Source organism: Podarcis raffonei, chromosome 3 (assembly GCF_027172205.1).
Source record: "Podarcis raffonei isolate rPodRaf1 chromosome 3, rPodRaf1.pri, whole genome shotgun sequence".
In the NCBI taxonomy this organism is placed as follows: domain Eukaryota; kingdom Metazoa; phylum Chordata; class Lepidosauria; order Squamata; family Lacertidae; genus Podarcis; species Podarcis raffonei.
This window is the reverse complement of record NC_070604.1, coordinates 18158891-18180216: the sequence shown is the minus strand read 5'-3', so window position 1 is coordinate 18180216 and position 21326 is coordinate 18158891. Positions and strand designations below refer to the sequence as shown.

Sequence of the window (21326 nt, the reverse complement as noted above, 5' to 3'; positions counted from 1 at the left end):
GCAGTTTTACATAACATCTTGGGGCTTTGATTCTAATTGAGGCATGAACAGAAATAGTAAATAGCAGTGATAGTATAGATTAAAATGTTTGTAATTGCTCACATTGGGCTAAAACATACTTTAATGAAAATCTCATTTTGTTTCTTCGTAGCATTGGGAATTCGCACCAAACAGTGTTCATTATTTGCTAACCCTTTGGCAGAGAATGGTTGCCTCGGTGCCTTTTGTGAAATCATCAGAACCCCATCTCTTGGATACATATGCACCTGAGATCACAAAGGCATATATTACTTCTAGATTGGAATCTGTCCCCATGGTTATAAGGTAACAACATGAAGTAGTCTTCTCCACGACTACCGCTGTACTGTTTCCAGTTTGATAGCATACTGTCATTGTCATGTATATTCTTCTTGTGTTACGATAACAGTATTGATTGATTGATTATACAAAATTGGGAGGGGAAAAGTGCTCCTGAATTCAACTGGGTCCAGTCAAAGATTGGGCTATTTCCTATGTTGCATGCCTAAGATAATAGATCATCGTAGCTCTATAATCTTTCATTTTTTGGCTTTGGAGTGTATGTTTTGAAGGAGCTCTCCTGAGAAGCTTTTTTCAGCTTGTAGCTAATACAGAGTAACACAGAGGCATCCATACATGTCTGTGCTGAAGTAAGACCCGTTGTATTCAGGGTATAGGATTGCAACCTTATACGTAAGCCAAAATGCTTACATTCCTACACAATGCATTTTACATTGCCCAGAATGACTTTCCTATTTGTATGTATTCTAGAGATGGCTTGGATGATCCCTTGGATGATACAGCCACAGTTTTTCAGCAGCTGGAGCAACTGTGTACAGTTAGCAGATGTGAATATGAAAAGACTTGCGCTCTTCTTGTACAGCTATTTGACCAAAATGCACAAAGCTATCAGAAGCTGTTGCAGTCTTCTAGTAGAAATCCCTTGGCGATCTCAATTCAGGAAGGTTAGTATTTACGTTGTCTGAAAGTTTGCCTGTCTGGTACATTTGCTTTCATCTCCTGAACAACTTTGCTGGCACAGACAGGAAAAATACTATCAGAAAACACAAAGCAGGGCGGGCTAACCTGCCTTCTTGGACTCTTGGTAACCCCAGTCAGCATGGCCAGTCATCAGGAATGATGGGGAAGTCCCACAACTTTCGGAGGGCTCCTGAGTAGCAGATTTTACCCTGTTGTTCAGCCGAAAAGACTTCTTGAGCAGTTTAAATAAGATAAATAAAAACAAATATAAAAGGCATGACACAAGAGAGTGGAGTTTTTTTAAAAAAAGAGTAGGAAGAGGAAAAACTTGAGCACCAGTTCAGTTGCATTGTAGCTCTTACAATGAATGGCTGGAATGGAAACAGTCCAGAGAGAGAGAGGAGCCACTTGGGCCTGGCCTTTCAAGAGAGCTGACTGAGTGCTCCTTTTTCTTCTACTGATTTTTCTGCTGAGCCTGATGAAAAGGCTTCTGCCGAGTGATAGATTAATGTGGGCAGGGAGGAACCTGATCAGTGGGGTTTGATGTTTGCTGCTGCTGCTGCTTTTCCTTTGTCTTAAAGGTAAAGGTAAAGGGACCCCTGACCATTAGGTCCAGTCGTGACCAACTCGGGTTGTGGCACTCATCTCGCTTTAGTGGCCAAGGGAGCCGGCGTATAGCTTCCGGGTCATGTGGCCAGCATGACTAAGCCGCTTCTGGCGAACCAGAGCAGCACATGGAAACGCCGTTTACCTTCCCACCGGAGTGGTACCTATTTATCTACTTGCACTTTGATGTGCTTTCGAACTGCTAAGTTGGCAGGAGTTCCTTTGTCTTAGGTGAGGGAATTTGTCAAAACTATTTTTGAAAGTTGAGGTGTATATAGCCTGCTGGATCGCTGCTATCAGCATGCTTGCTGAGACACTCAAAGAATTAAAGTTTGGTGGGATGAAAATGACCCTTTTCAGAAGCTAGATCTTTTGGTCTCTGGGCTAGAAATTATTATTGTTGGCTTTCCAACTGGTTGCTATGCAGTTGTGTTTAAGCATAGGTAAGGGACCCCTGACCATTAGGTCCAGTCGTGGCCGACTCTGGGGTTGCGGCGCTCATCTCGCTTTATTGGCCCAGGGAGCCGGCGTACAGCTTCCGAGTCATGTGGACAGCATGACTAAGCCACTTCTGGCAAACCAGAGCAGCGCACGGAAACGCCGTTCACCTTCCCGCTGGAGTGGTACCTATTTATCTACTTGCACTTTGACGTGCTTTTGAACTGCTAGGTTGACAGGAGCAGGGACCGAGCAACAGGAGCTCACCTCGTCGCGGGGATTTGAACTGCTGACCTTCTGATCGGCAAGCCCTAGGCTCTGTGGTTTAGACCACAGTGCCACCCGCATCCCTTGTTTAAGCATACATAATTATAATCACTAAGTGGCCTTACATTACCAACTATCTCGGCCTTGGTACCTCCCCGTTTCATATGTAATACCAGAATAAGAACTCTGACTTATTTTACAGGGTTGTTGTAAGGACTCTTGACATAATTTATGCAAATAGTTTTTAATACTCATGAAGCAATATGGGGTTGTTAAGGATTAAAACGGAGGATGCATCTTTTGAAGATGATACTCAGTGCTATAAGAAAATTAATGACTCCATTAATATTTTTGTACCCCAAGTTGTGTGTCAGTACATATGATGAAAGTGGTTAGATGCTATTCTCAGAAAACCTCTGTAGGTCAAAGCATTTGAATCCACCCACCACCAAAGAAAACGTTGGCATTATTTTAAATTTGTATTTCTCTTTATATAGTATTCAATATCTTTTCTGTGGACTAAACATTTTCTGTTAGCACAGAACAATAAATGTTACCTCCTCTAGTTATGCACACTTTAATTTAGATGTTTAATGGTTTTTAATGTTACAAAATAAGTTAATACAATATTAAGACCTCATTTTATTATATTGTCTTGGTCTCTGTATCGATTGTGATGCAGTCGTGGTTTACTAAAACAATAATCCCCAAGAAATGGGTCATTAACAGTAGTTAACGATTACTTGTGATCTATGGTAATGACTGATTTCTTTGGGATTATTGCTGTTATAAAACATAATTACAGATTATTACAGCAATAATTATTTTGGTAAGGAAAAAAATATTCTCCTTAAGCAGCTGGAAAAGCAGCAATACTGAGTGTTTTGAATAGAGGAAGTAAGCATAGAGAATTGTGATGGAAAATGAATTCTATTTTCTGTGCATAGGGACTAACTCGGGACCATTAACAGAATACTCCATGTGCTGATGGGAGTAGTTTAGAGTTTAATCTTAAATGTTGAGGAGGCTATCAATCCATTTAACGGTTTTCTGTGCTTCAGACTTGCCAATATTCCAGCTTTCAGACATGGTGGTGCTGGCCTTAAAATTGTGAAATAGTACTTTTAAAATACTGGTTTTGTTTTTGCAATAAGCATTTGATTACAGAATCTGCATTAATGGCAGCAACCAAATAGATAGCAAATGAGGAGCAGAACTTGGTCAGTTTATTTTAAAATAGTTATCACTTTAAGCTATTGAGATTATAACAAATCAAATCAAACCAACGGGGGATGGGGGATAGAAAAATGATCATGTTTTCGCTCCTTGCAATAGATCCCATAAAGAAGGGATGGTGTCTGCAGTGATCACTGTTCATCTATTTATAGCCCACCTGGCATCCTAATATTTTAGAGTGGGGAACAATAACATTTTCTTTTTTTAAAGCCACAATCCAGTAACTGAACATGAGAACAGATCAAATTTCAGTTGGTCATAAAATTGCAGAGACATGCCTCGAAATCCAAAGTTGAACATTAATTATTTCCAATGGCTTGAGTAAACAGACATGTTTTAAGCTGGCACTAGGATGAAAAGAGAGTAGGTACCAGCAGCGAGGACATTTCACAGCTGGGGTGTCACCACCAAGAAGGCCTTATCTTGCGTCGCTGCAGGATGATATAGGAAGAGGCTCTTTCAATTATTTAGGTCCCAAATCATTCAGGGTCTTATAAGTGGTCAGGAGTACATGATGGCAGCCACTCCTTCAGAACAGGTGATATGTGGCTCTGGGTGGCTGATCAACTCAGTAACCTTGCTGCGGCATTCTATATTAGCTGCTGTTACAGAGTCTTTCTGAAAGACAGGCCTACGTAGAGCACATTGTAGTAATCTATATGAGAAGTTATTAGAGCATGAATTACTGTGGCCAGGCTGTCACTGTTCAAGAATGCCTGTAGCTGGCAAACCAGATAAAACTGGCAAAAGGCACTCCACATCATTGAAGACTCTTAAGCCAATAAAGACAGCTAGATCTAGGAGTAGGGACACGGGTGGCGCTGTGGGTTAAACCACAGAGCCTAGGACTTGCTGATCAGAAGGTCGGCGGTTCGAATCCCCGTGACGGGGTGAGCTCCCATTGCTGTCCCAGCTCCTGCCAACCTAGCAATTCGAAAGCACGTCAAAGTGCAAGTAGATAAATAGGTACCACTCCAGCGATAAGGTAAACAGCGTTTCCATGCGCTGCTCTGGTTCGCCAGAAGCGGCTTAGTCATGCTGGTCACATGACCTGGAAGCTGTACACCGGCTCCCTCGGCCAATAAAGCGAGATGAGCGCCGCAACCCCAGAGTCGGCCACGACTGGACCTAATGGTCAGGGGTCCCTTTACCTTTACCTTTAGATCTAGGAGTATTCCTGGTTCCCCTGTTATTTCAAAGGCAAAAAAGTGACCATTGGAATGACCTCTTGGATACGTGCCAGATGTTCAAGAAGGTCCCAAAGAATAGTGTCAAAAACTGCAGAGAAGTCTACCCCGGATGAGGAAAGAGATATTCTTTTTGTTGATTTGCAGTGAAGATCGCTTACTAGAGCTGTGAAGGCCTTTCCCCTCCCATAGTCAAGGGCCAACTTGAACAGAATCTAGGTCTGCACTGTGTTTTTTTTAACCTGCTATATTGGACCATTAGTCAGAATGCTGTCATAAAAATGGACATTATAGTACTTGGGATGACTATATCAAAGTATGGTTTATATCAGCAAAATTCGGTCTTAATTCTGGAATTACTTCCTCAGCTGTGTTACGATACATATCAGAAACTTAGGGAATGTTGATGTTTGCTAGCAGTTCTTAACATTTTAGAATATTTTATGAATAGATTTCAAGGCTAACCAAGTGGTTTTGGTAAACTCCCAAGTCTCATCCGCATTTCCCTCTTCCTGGTAAAATGTGATACACAATAGCATGCCCTAAAATATAAGCATTTATGAGTTTATTACAAGAATCATCAAGTGGCTCCAAAGAATTAGACAGAAATTCAACAATTTATCAATAAACATTAGCATTTACTAGAACAGCCTGCAATATGTTTGGATCAGATGCTGTAAATTCTCTCTCTCTCTCTCTCTCTCTCTCTCTCTCTCTCTCTCCCCATCCCTACCATGCTAGGACGCTTGGCATGGCTTGTATATCTTGTTGGAACTGTTGTAGGAGGAAGGTTAACTTATACCAGTACTGATGAACATGATGCTATGGATGGTGAATTATCTTGTCGGTAAGTGTGCATCATTACCCTCAATTTTTTTAAAAAAACAAGGCATGTTTTGTGAAAGAAAATTGCTATGGGCAATAGTCCTGTTTACTCCTCTGTGTTTTCAGATTTGATGAACATAGAATGACTTTCAAAACAGCATACAGGTGAAACTCAAAAAATTAGAATAGATAGACTTGTGACATGCAAAGCGAGATATGTCAAGCCTTGCGTTGATCATGGCGTACAACTGATGAAAACCCAAATTAACCCTCTCAGAAAATTAGAATATTCAAGGAAATCAGCAAAACAAGGATTGCAAATGGAGCAGGATTGGACCTCTGAGAAGTAGAAGCAGATCTCGCTTTGCATGTCATGAGTTGATCTCATATATTAGTTTCACCTTTTAAGTTGAATTAGTGAAAGAAAGGAACTTTTCCACAATGTTCTAATTTTTTGAGTTTCACCTGTATTGGCTTGGAATCTGAATTGGCATTTGACAGCATTGGATAGCACCTCTGTCTTACATCACAGTCACCTGACTGTCCCTGCAGAGTGCATGCTTTTCAGTGTAGTAAACGAGTTGAGTTTGTGGGCATAGGTCCTCAGTGCTAAACTAAAACAGGCAGGTTCTTCTTTCATGGAAGGTAATCTGATCCTTCTGGACGTTCTCTGTGTGGAAAACAAGATTAAGGAGAAAAGGGTTCTCCTAATTGGCAAGAGAAGCAACCATTTGTTTGCCCTGTGTGTGTATTTTCCTACACAGAACACTTTCTCAGCCTAGAGATCGTGGATTACAGGATCTTATTGTCAGGACAAGATATGGATCATAGGTCGAGCACAAACTGACTGGGTCTCAAAGAAGTGCATTGCGACCATGTGTAGAGAAAATCCTTGGTTGCCCACCTCTGCTCTAGCTATTGTTGACTTTATGTCCTTTGGACACAGGTATTCATACACACACTGTGTTTCACAGTGTGATAGACACACATATCATCATACATATACAGTGGTACCTTGGTTTAAGAACAGCTTAGTTTATGAACAACTTGGATTAAGAACGCTGCAAACCCAAAAGTAGGTGTTTTGGTTTGTGAACTTTGCCTTGGAATAAGAACATGTTTCGCTTCTTGTTGAGTGTGTTCCATTTGTAAATAGAGTCCCCTGCTGCTATGGGAAAGCATGCCTTGGTTTAAGAATGCTTTGGTTTAAGAACAGACTTCTGGAATGGATTAAGTTTGTAAACCAAGGTACCACTGTACATACATACAGGCACCATTCTATATATTGTCAGGATCCAGCGCCCTAAGTCCTGGGACACTGCCTAGCCATTGATTGATTAGCAGAGTGGTGGAACTTTGGCGATTGCATGCATCCCAGAAAGACACCAGGCACAGGAAAAATCATTAGTAGAAAGTTTACTAAGACATAAACAGTTCTTTGCCAGATCCCTGGCAAGGCACAGTTCAGCTCTTTGTCGAGCAAAATCCAGTTCCAACATAAAAAAATTACACCACACGAACATAAAATGCAAAAAATAAAAGCAAGGAAATAGAAGTCTGTAGAAAAATGAGAGAAAAAGAGAAAAACTGCTCACTGGGCAGCAGATACACTCTTCCCAGTGGCCTTGGCACTTCAGATGACACACACAGTTCGAAAATACCTGTTGCGTGCTCAGAGCAGAATGGAAAGTTACAGGCTCTCTAGAAAGTTCTTGCGCAGGCTTCCTCAACCTCGGTCTTCCAGATGTTTTTGGCCTACAACTCCCATGAGCCCTAGATAGTAGGACCAGTGGTAAGGGATGATGGAAATTGTAGTCTCAAAACATCTGGAGGGCCGAGGTTGAGGAAGCCTGCTCTAGCGTGTTCTAATATTTACTGGGAGCTTCTGCACATGCACAAAACTTCATAAACACACACACACACCCCAACACATGAATATACATATTTTCCCCACCAATCAATACATATTTTTTAGATGGCTAGCAAACAAAACAATATTAAAAATGCAATATACAATAATTAAAATGAACGATAAGTGATAAAAGACAGCAAAAAAGTATGTGCAGCACAGACAGCAGAACACATTTTACAGTCCAAACTGAATCAGAAAGCCTGGGTGAAAAAAATAGGTCTTCGCCTGCTGCTGAAAATACCATAGAGTAGACCCCATGTGAAAAAGGAACGCGGGTGGCGCTGTGGTCTAAACCACAGAGCCTAGGGCTTGCCGATCAGAAGGTCGGCGGTTCAAATCCCTGTGACGGGGTGAGCTCCCGTTGCTTGGCCCCTGCTCCTGCCAACCTAGCAGTTCGAAAGCATGTCACAGTGCAAGTAGATAAATAGGTACCCCTCCAGCGGGAAGGTAAACGGCATTTCCATGTGCTGCTCTGGTTTGCCAGAAGTGGCTTAGTCATGCTGTCCACATGACTCGGAAGCTGTACGCCGGCTCCCTCAGCCAGTAAAGCGAGATGAGCGCCACAACCCCAGAATCGTTCGCAACTGGACCTAATGGTCAGGGGTCCCTTTACCTAGACCCCATGTGAGCTGCTCTAGGGAAGCAATTCTGCAGCTGCAGTCCTGAGGCCCCCTCCTTGGTATCACCTACTCCCAACTTCACTTGATGAGACTCCTAGAGCAGAGCCTTTGAAGATGATCTTAAAATTTGGATAGGCTTGCACAGGAGGAGGTGATCTTTCAGCTAACATGGTCTCAAGCCATTTAAGGCTTTATGGGTTAAAAACAGCATTATAAATTGGGCCTGGAAACGGACTGGGAGTCAATGCAATTAATAAAGTACTGGCATAATGCCTCACCCCCGTTAAAAGTTTTGTGTCCCTGTTTTGAACCAATTTCAGTTTCTGGATTGTTTTTAAAGGCAGCCCCATATATAATACACTGTAATAGTCTTTAAGTGGCAGGTTACCAAAGCCTGGATAATTGGATAAGCTATCCTCATCCAGGTATAAGTATAGGTTTATTAGCTGGAGCTGACTGAAGCTGCTTTGAGCCAGAGAAGCTACTCAGTGTTGGAACAGAAAACACACCCAAACTGTGAACCTGGTCCTTTAGGGGACTGAGCACAGTCACCATACCTCTCCCTACCTGAAACTGCTCTTATAGGGGCATCTCTATTCATCTCCCCAGGTCCATCAAATCACTCTGTACATAACCAGGAGCATTTAAATAACATACAGTTAAAAAGGGCAATGAGTTGAAAATAATGCTATACAACAAATAATACCACGCAGAAAAGAGTTTCCAAAACAAAATCATAACCAGAGAGACGTGAAACAACAAACTGACAGTGTAGGTTCCTATTGGCTCTACAGTGATACTCATATCCTAGTCAGCACTGTGGCTGCTTGTGTGTTGTGTAAACTCAAATTCAGAACAGGGAAATTGGTAAAAATGACTGTCCTCTTCTGTTAGCAGAGGTGTCTGCTTGATGAAAAAGAACACAGTTTGATTCAACTGAAGATGTGTTTAGATTTTAATGGCTGGTGCACCTGTGAATCATTTTGAATACCAGGTTTAAAACCCAACAACTTTATACATCTTTCTTTCTTTCTTTTTTTACTGATTTCAGAGTCTTTCAGCTAATTTCTTTGATGGATGCCCAGTTACCCCGCTCTAGCAATGAGAAAGTGGAACTTGCCATACTCTGGTTTTTGGATCAGTTCCGTAAAACGTATGTAGGAGATCAGCTCCAGCGCACCTCAAAGGTAAGTGTTTCCCTTACACAATTTAATTTTATACTGAAAAGCCTGTTGTTGTTAGATATGTGTGTTGTGGGGAGAATTGATCCTGAACCAAAGAGTTTGCGTGTGCTCTTTCACTAAATAAGCAGCCCAGCTCATTTTAGTAGAGAGAGATTATCTGCTATTTAGTTCATTGAAAGTAAATTGGGAAGCTGTTTGGGCAAAGGAGCTGAAGCTGCTGTTCATGGAACGGAGTGTGGAACTGGTGCGACTAGACTGCAGATGAATGTGATTTTTATCTCTTTCTTGACGTATTTTCTGTATTTGTAGTCAAGTTCATTTCAGGGTGCTGTATGAAAGTACTTCACTTTTTCAACAGTTGTATTCATTAAACAGTTTGAGATTACATTGCATTTTGTCTTTTATTTCAAGCATTTAACAGAGTTTGCTATATTGTATTATATTTCACAGCTGGGTATGCAGGATTTATACTTTTAATAGTTCTGTCCTTTTGACAGTTACTCATTTATTCGGTTTCTACTGAATTTCTCACACTACTTGGCTTTTCCTGCATTTTGACTAGAGAAGAAAGAAATAGTAAGACACATTCTTTAAGGAAAAAGTACCGGTAGTTAATTCCTCCTAACTTAAGGGGACACTCCTAATACAGATATTATACAGAGCTGATCAACTGATGTTGAGAAAGATTGAAATAGTTTTTGCTTCTTCTCCAAAGCAAATATTTAGCAGGAAGACAGTGATGAAAGACTAGACACAGCAACTGGACTTTCTGATTACCAGATCAGTATCATGATTTTTATTCTCCCCTTTTGGTGTACGCCTCTTTTTAGAGATACTTAATGTTGAGTCCCGTGAAGAAAAAAATAAATTAAATTGTGTATGTGGACACTCGAAAGTGGGGACAGGGGTGCACACACAATCTGCACCCCCAGGGTGGTCCTCCATAGTCACCGACCTTTGCCTTGTTATGTGGGAATGGTCTTTGAGGGGCCTCTGCTTGTGTTTACTTGAAGCCGGGTTGCTGATCACATGGAGGAGTCTAGTCTCATTCAAGCAAATGTGAGCAGAAACTCTCTGCAGACTTTTCCTATACAACACAAGAGAAGGCAGAGAACTGACCGTGTATGTGCAATGCAGGCAAGGATGTTTGGGACTGGTCTTATAGATGCACCCCTGTCTGCGCTCATAGATTTTGTGTGTTTAGGCAAATTCCTTAACACAGAACGTGTTTTTGTTTTGAGATGTGAACAGTGGCAAACATTTGCTGGTCCTTGACTGTGGCAGTAAAGATTTGATTTGATAGTGACCATCTATAAAATTCCTCTTCCTGTTGTTGAAGAAGTCTAGGCTGTTGCAAGCTTGTCTAGTTGGAAGTACGTTTTTTCTAATGCTTTCATTTTTGTAGTTTCTTTTGGCTATTTTTGTTTTCACCTGATGTCATCAAACTGAGAATTGATACTGCGGAAGAGCACATTAGTTTCATTAAAAGGAAACAATCATGTAATGAAGCAAAGCAGTAGTCTGTGAAACCCTTGGGCTGCCCTCTCTGCTTTGTTGCATATGCACCCTCACTTTCCTAGGTCTGGGCATATTGACCCTGCTGCCACAGCTCCTGTTTAACCAAGTGTACCTTACCTACTTAAAAAGATTGATAGAAAGTTATGTTTTAATCAGAGTAAGGTAAAGGGTAAAAGGACCCCTGACCATTAGATCCAGTCGTGGCCAACTCTGGGGTTGCTGCGCTCATCTCGCTTTATTGGCCGTGGGTGTACTCAGTGGGTGTACTCAGAGTAAAATGCCTTTTCAGAGAACCCTATCTTCATTGATTTCTTAGAGGAACACTGTGTGCCTGCTGTGGCCTCCCTTTAGATAGGATGCACTGTAAATGATATTGGATGATATTGGATAACTTCCAAGTGCTGATCAGTCTAGAATCATAGAATTGAAGAGTTGGAAGGTACTCCAAGGGTCAACTAGTCCAATCCCCTGCAATGCAGGAATAATCCAGTATGCTTAACATTACCCTAGCTGGACGGTGGCATACCTAACACATCCCTGTGGGTGCAAATTGCAAGGGAAAGTGGGTGGTGGTAGATAAGCAGTTTTTAGGGGTTCTAGTCCATTGTTACTCACTGATTCTTCCCTCGGATAATGAAAGAGGATCCCAAAGACAGATCTAGTCCAGTATCCTATTTCTGATAGTGGTGAAGAAGATGCCTAATGGAAGTCCACAAGCAGTATTTGAGGGCAAGAGGCCTCTTCTGTTATTTCCCTTCAGCAGCTGGTGTTCAGGGGCAATCTGCTTCTGAATATAGCCAGGATCAAGTTGCTTTGTGATCCAGGTTCACCAGAATAAAACTTCACCACCACACTGTGAATCAGTATTGGATCTTTTACACAATCCAGTTCAGCATGGACCTGTGAAAGGATGAGAGAACTTGTCTTGTAAATCTATTCTGAATATAGTGTTTCAAAGATCTGGCAGGCAATAGAGGTGTGTAGTTGTGGGATGGTGGGATTGAATAACAAAACCCTGGTCCTTTCTTTGAATGTCTGGGTTTAACGTTTCTGGGATAAAATGAAACGATATGATCCCTAAAGCATTTTTTTTGTTAAACTAAAGGCCCAGTTATGTCTTTGTTTTTTTCTCTCCCCCTGCTATAGCAGCAACTGTAGCAGCAGATGGCATTATATCCCTACAGTAAATCCTCTATTGCCTGCATAGATATACTCTCACTGATTAGAAGGATTCATGTTTGGAAACAGAAGTAAAGAGAGATGTAAAAACGGATCTAGTTAAGATGACAACCATTTATATGGCTATTGAAAGTAGCTTAAATTAACTGAAAGTGATATTTATAAACTTGATAAAAAGATTGTCTGTGTTCTTCAGCCTCATTGAGACACTGCTGGGGATCCTTTTTAAGCTGAACCTTGACAGATTTTTTTTTAAGATGCATTTTGTTAGCAACTGATAAGGGGAGGCTTAGTATCCAGTTTAACCAAAGAAGCCACAAGGTCATGCTTTCCGTAATATAGCAAACACTTTATTATGCTTGCTGCAAATCTGGAGGGTTTGGAGAATGCTAACAAATGTCCTGCTCTACCTACTGCAGTGGGGAGTTCTAAAAATAGCATATATCTAGGCTGTACTTGGTTGTACAAAGGGCCAAGTTGCAAATGTTTGACTAACCATGCAACCAGTCAATGAGCATTCTTTAAATAGCTATGCTCAGACCCATAGGTGGAAAACTGTGGTGCTGTAATGCTATAGAACATACGCTGTGTGTACCTCTTCCTGCACGTAGATCTTTAATTTGTTAACCTTTACATCTGTATTTTCTCCCATGCAAATTATACACGTTCTTTCTTTCTTTATTTATTTATTTTATTTAATGTGGTTATTTGATTCTGTTGAGGAAATATAAGCAGTAGGGAATGATCAGAAGCCCAAGTGGGGAAAGACTCCCTCTGTTCTATGTATTACACATTTATATTGTTATGGTTTTTAATGATATTTATGAGATTGCATTTCAGCATAATGTGCTCCCCAAGTAGCGCTTGGTGAAAAAGAGAGGGAAGGAATCAAAAATATTCAATTGACTGTGGATGTTTTCTCTCTTCAGGGCACCAGGTTTATCCTTCCATTTAATTGCCCTCTGCTTTATGCAGGAAATAAATGACCTTGCAGGGGTAACGGAGAAATATATGTCTTGAAGATTAACAGTGGAGAGAAAATATTTACATTTGTCCTTTATAGTTAGAGGCATTGATAATAAGCACTCTCAACAATGCTTAGATTATTTCAGTTTGGAGTGTTTAACAACCTATAAGTTTTAATCCAACTACGGTAAGTCATACTTAGAGTAAACCAACTGAAATCAATGTGTATGATTAACATTAGACCATTAATTTCAATGAGTGGTATTCAGTGCTAGTCTGACTCTGAGTGGACCCATTGAAGTAAGCGGGCATGACTAATTTAGGTTCATTAATTTCAGTAGTTCTACTCTGAGTAAGATTTAGTTGAATACAATCCAGTGGTTTTATTCTGAGTTACGCTTTACTTGGATACAACCCACAGATTTTGGAGATGAGTATAACCAGTTGTGGGATGCGGGTGGCGCTGTGGGTTAAACCACTGAGCCTAGGACTTGCCAGTCAGAAGGTCAGCGGTTCGAATCCCCGCAACAGGGTGAGCTCCCGTTGCTCGGTCCCTGCTCCTGCCAACCTAGCAGTTCGAAAGCATGTCAAAGTGCAAGTAGATAAATAGGTACCGCTCCAGCGGGAAGGTAAACGGCGTTTTTGTGCGCTGCTCTGGTTTGCCAGAAGCAGCTTAGTCATGCTGGCCACATGACCCGGAAGCTGTACGCCAGTTCCCTCAGCCAATAAAATGAGATGAGCGCCGCAACCCCAGAGTTGGCCACGACTTTACCTAATGGTCAGGGGTCCCTTTACCTTTACCTTTATAACCAGTTGTAGGAACTGAAATAGCTTTAAAAGCCAGAACGATCATTGGTGATGCAATAGTATTGGTTTAAATACTACATATTGTTACCTATGCTCACCTATAGCCATAACTGTTTGTAAGGAATGCACATCATAATTTAATTTGACCATAGATGGCTATTAAACAGCTTTCCTCATATTTTCATTTATTTTAATATAAAGGGCTTAAAATTACTGTATAAAAATTAGAAACAACACACCCTTATCTTAGGCTTTCAATCTGAATATAGTCTCCTTTGGAATGTGATTTAAAGGGCATGAGTGATTGTCCTGTCCGCAGTATTGCAGCTGGTGGCGCTGTGGTCTAAATCACTGAGCCTCTTGGGCTTGCCCACCGAGTGAGCTCCTGTTGCTCTGTTATAGCTCCTGCCAACCTAGCACCTTGAAAGCACACCAGCACAAGTAGATAAATAGGTACCACTGTAGCGGGAAGGTAAACAGCATTTCCATGTGCTCTGGCACTTGTCATGGTGTCCTGTTGCGCCAGAAGCGGTATAGTCACGGTAGCCACATCACTCAGAAAGCTGTCTGTGGAGAAATGCCGGCTCCCTCGGCCTGAAGCAAGATGAGCGGTGCACCCCATAGTTGCCTTTGACTGGACTTAACCATCCAGGGGTTCTTTACCCTTTTTAAAACCTATGTTGAATCAGTCCATCTGCTAAAAAATATGAAGACCAGATTCTCCCTGATCCATAAGATTGGAACCTGTTTTATGTGTTTGAATCCTCTGAATTGCTATTTTGTTTGTTTTTATATACTTTTACTGCTGTTTTGTTTTAGGTTGCATTTTTGTTTTCGTTTTAATAATATATATCTATCATTACAGTGCATCACTTAGAGATTTTTGAAATACTAAGTGGTTTATAAATGCTGATAGATAGATAGATAGACAGACAGATAGATAGCAATGTTGAGAGGCGTTTTCATTCCCCATTTTGGTCTACATGTTTTGGTGTGGATTGCACAGCATTATCAAATGCCAACATTAGTCTTGTTTTTGCAGTTAGTGTCATTCTGTTAGGCTGAAGATCTGTGGTCGTATAGCTTGACACAGATAGGATGGTTGCTTCTTCTTCACAAATTGCATCTTCCAACACTCAAGATGGTCTCATAGTTTTGCTAGTTGTATTGACGCTAGTCGTAGACTGAATGGTTGACAAGGCTTATTCATCCTGGTGATCCTTTTAAACTCTTATTTGCGAGAGGGAGCTTGCTGTTGGTGTTCTAGAACCAACTGAGCATGTTCTGAAACCTGTTGAGTGTTGAAATGACTTGTGTGTTCTCGTTTATGCAGATGGGGCTCAATTTTTGTTTCCAAAACAAGGCAAAGCTTTATTAGGCTGCACGCAGTGTGTAGATCAGGGATGTCCAACTTCTAAGAGACTGCAATCTACTCCCACTAAAAAACACCAACAGTGCTCTACCCATTGTATTGACCAGAGTTGTTGAGCTTTTTTTGGGGGGGGGCAGGGTCCCGTGATCGACCAGAGACACCCCGCGATCGACCAATAGATCACAATCAACCTGTTGGACATCCCTGGTGTAGATCAGTGGTGGGGGACCTCGGGCCCAGAGTTTGAATGTGGCCCACCAGGCGCCACTGTCTAGCTCTTGCAATTCTCCCCAGGTCACAGCTTCTGTGGCTTGGCTTTGCACTGCCAAGTATTTTTGCCTGGCTGGAATGTGCCCTTCAATTCTGGTAACGCCTCTTACTTTTCTGGATGTGAATAAAGAGAGGCATGTGAAAGTACATAGAAGCTAGCCTACTGCACAAATGTAATATTTACATTCATTGCTCTGCCCCCTTTTCTCCTGATTGTGGCCCTTGGGCTGAGCATGATTTGGAAGACCAAGGATCTACAGTACATTGTTTCTGTGAAGAGGTGCTATAAAGCAAAGACGAATCTGTGAAACATAATTATTGCAAAGGATATTTGGAGCAGGGGTAGAGTTTTTTGGCAAATAATCCTAGAAAGAACCCCCCAGTGCAGGTGACTTAGAAGAGAAATTGTTAGTAATCCCTCACTCCAAAAATATAGAGACATTGAGAAAGTTGGTGATTGTTTCCTGGAAAGAACAACTAAGTATTTTAATTGTAATTCCTGTATTAATCTCACTTCCTTGTGTGCAGTTTCTATCTGTGCTTGATAATTGTGGAATAAAAATACAAAATATAGGAACATAAATGTTTCTTTATCGGTACAAGTTTCATATTGCAAACAGAATCTGTATATATTCTGGCAGTTTACTTTATTTGGAACTGGAATGGTTTAAAATAAAAAAATTGCTCACTATTGTGCCTCTGGTTTTCTTGTTAATCCTAGTTTATAAAATACTGTATTTTTTGCAAGGCTACAGAAGTGACTTTATACTAAACTTAACATTTCTAATATTTTTGCAGTGCATTTCACAGTGTATACAAATGCATTGGCTTCATTGGGACTAGAAGAAATGAAAATATATGGTTCATATTGTAATCAGGGATTTGTACTTTTAGTGGTTAATTACATTAAAATGTGTGTTCAATTTTTATTTTTAATGAGCTGAGCAGAAATACACCTCATTTTATTACTGGAAAGTAAAGGATTGCTGTTCTGACAGGTGGTAGAAATTAGCAGGCATTTTTGAAATTGTGTTGTGTGACCAGGAATTGGATCTCATTTTAATTCATCTTTTCTCAACTGGTAAATGAGGTTAATGCCATACATATTCAGCTGATATGGATGAAGAAATTGATATAAAGTAGATCAAGATAGCTAGAGGGCTGCTTTAATTTATAGGTAAAGAGGCAGTGATAAATGGAAGCAATGTAGTAGTGGTCACTAAACTGCTCAGCCATGAGGGCTTAAATAGCGTTAGCTGCTCATTAAAGGTATTGTCAGGATGCAACAAACAGGAATGTGAAAAGGAATAGCCAACTAATCCTTAATTATCAAAATACAGAAAATACTAATTATATCTTAATTAGTTTTTCTCTTAATGTACTGAAATTGTTACTTTTTGTGTAGCACAAATGGATAGTTATATCAACAATAAATAGGTTGTTTTAATAACTTTCTTGTACCTCCTGGGAAAACTGAATTCCAATTTTTAATATGCAATAATGCTTCTCTAGCCTGTAGGAGATGAAAATTATTAAGTAGCTTTATTTTTTTGAAGATTTTTACAGCAGCTTTGGGAAGAATTATTTCACCATGCATCAATTATTTTTAATTGAACTGAATATTTTTCAGATTGCATTAAATGCCTCTCATTTAACTTTAACATTTAGAGTTTACGGAAGAATTTTAACAAATGGTGGGTTCAGTTGTGCCCCCAAATGTTTTAGGGAAGGGCTGTTGAGATGGCTACATTAGTTTTAAAGTAGGGCTTTTAGTAAAGATACGTTGGAGTCCAATTTTATAACATATTGATTACCAAACTGTACGTGAGCTGTTATTTAGGGTCAAGAGAAAGAATAGCTGGGATGAACAAATACATTTTGTACAGCTCTACTTCCACACACATGAAGTGAACATTGGGTTCACATGGCCCCCCATCCCCGGACTTCGTTTGCTCAGATGAACTTGATTCCATAGTTCGCTGTTACATCTGAAACAGTGGACTGTGGCACTTCCCCTCTTAATCAGAATAGGAAACCACATTCAACATCGGAGTGTACGAATCTACATGCTGGCAAATACATCTTACATTGCATTTTTGTATGTATGGCTGCCATGTTGGTTCAAGTGGTGTAAAGAACTCATATGCTCAGTCCTCCTGTTGCATTGTGGCTTGGCTTGCTTTATACCATGTCAGACCATTGGCCCATTGAGCTTGGTATTGTCAACACTGACTGGCAGTGACTCCTCTGGGGTTTCAGGTAGGCGCTTTACCCAGCCTTAGCTGAAGATTGAACCTGGGAGTACTGGCTGCTTTGAATGAGAGGTGAAAAGTCCCGTTTCCAGACAGTTGTACTAATGACTTTGCCACGCACTGTTTACCATATCTAGTTTTCTGTATGTTACAGAAGTACCATAATTTTTAACGGCCCATAAGTAAAGGGGAGGCAACCAAGTGTCATTTTATATATCACTATTAAAAATGGATTTACCGTGTTATTCTATAATGTGGCTATAGTCATGATGATGGAGAAGAAGAAGAGGAGGACTTTGGATTTGATATCCCGCTTTATCACTACCCAAAGGAGTCTCAAAGTGGCTAACAATCTCCTTTCCCTTCTTCCCCCACAACAAACATTCTGTGAGGTGAGTGATGCTGAGAGACTTCAGATAGGTGTGACTAGCCCAAGGTAACCCAGCAGCTGCATGTGGAGTGGGGATGCGAACCCGGTTCACCAGATTATGAGTCCACCACTCTTAACCACTACACCACACTGGCTCACTGGAGAGTGCTTCTGAATGGCATTCTTGCACCAGACGCATCCTTTGTTCAAAATAGCAAGCCAGTTGAAAATGCCTACTTTGGGAGATCTCCCTTCATGGTTGTAAAAAGTTTAACTAACCTGGGTTTGCTCAGAAAGAGAAGTGGCAAAAGCAGGAGTTTTGACTGTTCGGAGGTGATGGGTGGTGACTGTTCGGAGGTGAAGTTATGGTCATACTGGCATTGCTTGTCTAACTCTGGTCAGAGAAAGACTAAATGTGAAGCCTAAAACTGGAAAACATGCATGAAACACACAATAATAATAGGGATGGAGAGCTGTCTTTTGAGAAGTATTACCTACCCTAGTAAAAAGCTGAGAATAAGATTTGATCTGGCTCTGCGAGGAAGATTTAACAGTAATAAAGTGCTGGTGTTCTAGATCAGTGAATGATTGTGGAAGAAACGAAACTCGGGTGTTCATCCATTTAACCACTGTTTTATACATACTGTTCTATACATACGCATGGAGAAATTGCAGAAATTGACAACATGAGCAGTGGACTTCATATGTTGCCCAGTTGAGATGCATAATCTTCAAGTGGTTTTGGAGAATATGTACAGGTTGGCAATGTCAGTTGGGTAGTGTGCTTATTGGCCGGTCAGCATACATATTCTCTGCTTGAATGTAATCTATATTGTACAAATAGTGTGTGAAACTTACATGGAGGTTATGCATATTAGTTGCATAATGTATGTCATTTTGTGTTCTCCAGTATCCATTTATTATTGTATTGATCAGATGGTGAACAATATTCTCTCATGATGCTGTCAATGCTTGAATATTCTCCACATCTTCATGTGAATGTGTACAATCTCTGGTGTGTATGAACTCACAGTAACCCCAACAGATACGAAATTTGGTATTGTATTGATATAAACAAGAAAAGGTAAGAATACATGGGTCAGGATAGCAAAAAGAGCAATTAAAATTATGTGCACAGTCTGAATGAGTCCTAGGTAGCAAGGACCTGATGATATTCAGCCAAGGGCCCTCGAGCTGCTAGCTGGGCAAACCTCAGATTATCTAGCTATGTAGACAATGGGAATATTTGGTTCAATATACTTAAACAAAAACAAACCAAACTCCAAAGGATAATTGGGATGAGAAGCTGTAGAACTGGAATTTATAAAACGTAATGGGGTTACTAAGGGTTGAAATGAAGACTACCAATAATTCTTGAATATTTTAATTCAGCACCTGTCTAATATTGGAAATATTCTAATATCATATTTTATATTATATGCAGTACTCATGATAGCATCCCAGGTACCAGGAAGTGCCCTTGCTTTCCTGTTTCCTTCAGTGCTCAACTTGTTTGTTTACCTTTTGGTCCAGTTTAGATTCTTTTTGGCTCCCGTGAGCATGCAGGTGGATTTGCCACCGGGCTGAATTTGAACGGACACACTGGAGTTATGAAGTGGTACTTCCATCTTTGAGTACGTGGTGGACATGCAATTGATGTGATTAGCAAAATTTGCTCCTGCTCCAAAGATGTTCACCATTGGAACATCATACCTCATCATCATAGTAGTATCGTGTGCCGGCTACTTTGTTTACTTGGGGTAGATTTCAGCTGATGAGTCCTGTCAGTGGAAGTCCTGAGCAAGAACTTCCATTGGGCAGTGGGGCTTTTCCAGCCTATTCTTCCCTAAGCATGCCCCCTCCCTCAGTTGGCATGCAGGGAGGGGATAACCTCTGGAACAACGTCCTGGTGAAAGGGGGGGGGGAGATAATTCCATCTGGTGAGCCAAGATACTTGCACTGATGGAACAATCAGAAAAGTGCAGTGTTGAATTCTTCTCTAAGTTTATCTGACAACAAAGGTATTATATTGGAATGTTCATGCTGCTGAAGTGATACACCACTGCTTTTACTTGCTTAGCTCTAAGATGAAGTTCCTTTCTCTTTAAAACGTCCGGGAGATTGATCTGGGAGATTAATTTACTTTAGTGCTGTTGATGGACTTATTCAACAATTCAGGCGACAACAAAGGAAGGTAGAACAATTCCTATTAGTATGAATTTACTGAATTGGGCTAGATGATCATTCTATTATCCGAGAAAGGCACTGATATGCTAATTGTTGTTATCAGAATCCTGGAACATTCCTGATGCATATTTTATGCTTTCTTAGAAACGTATCATTAGAATAGGCCAAAATTATTGCTGAAATTAGAGACAATGGCTATGCCATAAAGTAGACATAGAACTGACTTAAAAAACCCAAGTCTGATATAATTAAAGTACAGTTTCAGCAAGCTTTCATGTAGGTGGTAAGCCAAGATAGGCAGTGCATGAACTATTCAGTCCATACCTGAACAATTTGTTGCTCAGACTGAGGATCCAGGTCAGAGTTGGCTGCACTGTAGGGCCAGATTCACTCCTAATGGTGCCTGATCTCTGTTTGGGGCTACTTGGTGCAATAGCACCCTCTGACCATCTGAAGAGGTCAGGCTAGCCACATTCTTTGCTTCCAAGTAACCATAATTGAGCCGGGAGTAAAGTGCCTGGGGTGTGCCACTGTAGTTCCCGGTTCAAAACCTGCAATGTTTTACTGTGTTCTGTGAGAGTTTACTCTAGATCCAGTACTGTTAATATATATATATATATTAATGAAATACAATGAAATTTAGTAATAGTGCATTGCTAAATTTGTGGGTCATATAGAACCAGAGAGAGCTATAAACGCTGCATTAGAGTGTGTAAGGTTATAAATTCAAAATGGTGTACAACACCAGAACATTAGAACATAATGGCTTTACTGCTGAAAGTATGGCAATACTCAGCAAGAGTATTAGGTTTGTCCTATTATAATCATCATGTCGTAACACTTTTTCATCCAATTAATGCAAAATCTTCAACCATGTACTAATTAAAACCTTGATCTCTCTCTCCAGTCTCTGCTAGCTCCACCCACCGTGCTTAGTTATGCTACCTATATGAATACTTTTCATTTTTTATTACGCGATTGTCATGAAAATCCTGATTTTGGTGTTTTCTGTTGTCTAGAGTTTTTAATAATACGTTCTATATCTGGTCTCTAAAATGCTTAGCTAAGTTCAGTTCTGGCTTAGCTTTTATTTTGCAGCAGCTAATAAAGGCATATTATCTTGTTCAGGCA

General features: G+C 40.6%; 1 protein-coding gene across 7 annotated transcripts in view; it reads left to right on the top strand.

The window, feature by feature from the left end:
- Positions 1 to 21326, top strand: part of RANBP17 (RAN binding protein 17) — a 177966-nt gene that overhangs the window by 23247 nt on the left and 133393 nt on the right. For all 7 annotated transcript variants that reach the window (XM_053380685.1, XM_053380684.1, XM_053380686.1 and 4 more), the window contains 4 exons: positions 152 to 324; positions 790 to 983; positions 5475 to 5580; positions 9142 to 9277. In XM_053380685.1, the coding sequence (XP_053236660.1) occupies positions 152 to 324; positions 790 to 983; positions 5475 to 5580; positions 9142 to 9277 (609 nt within the window). The remainder of the gene's footprint in view (positions 1 to 151; positions 325 to 789; positions 984 to 5474; positions 5581 to 9141; positions 9278 to 21326) is intronic.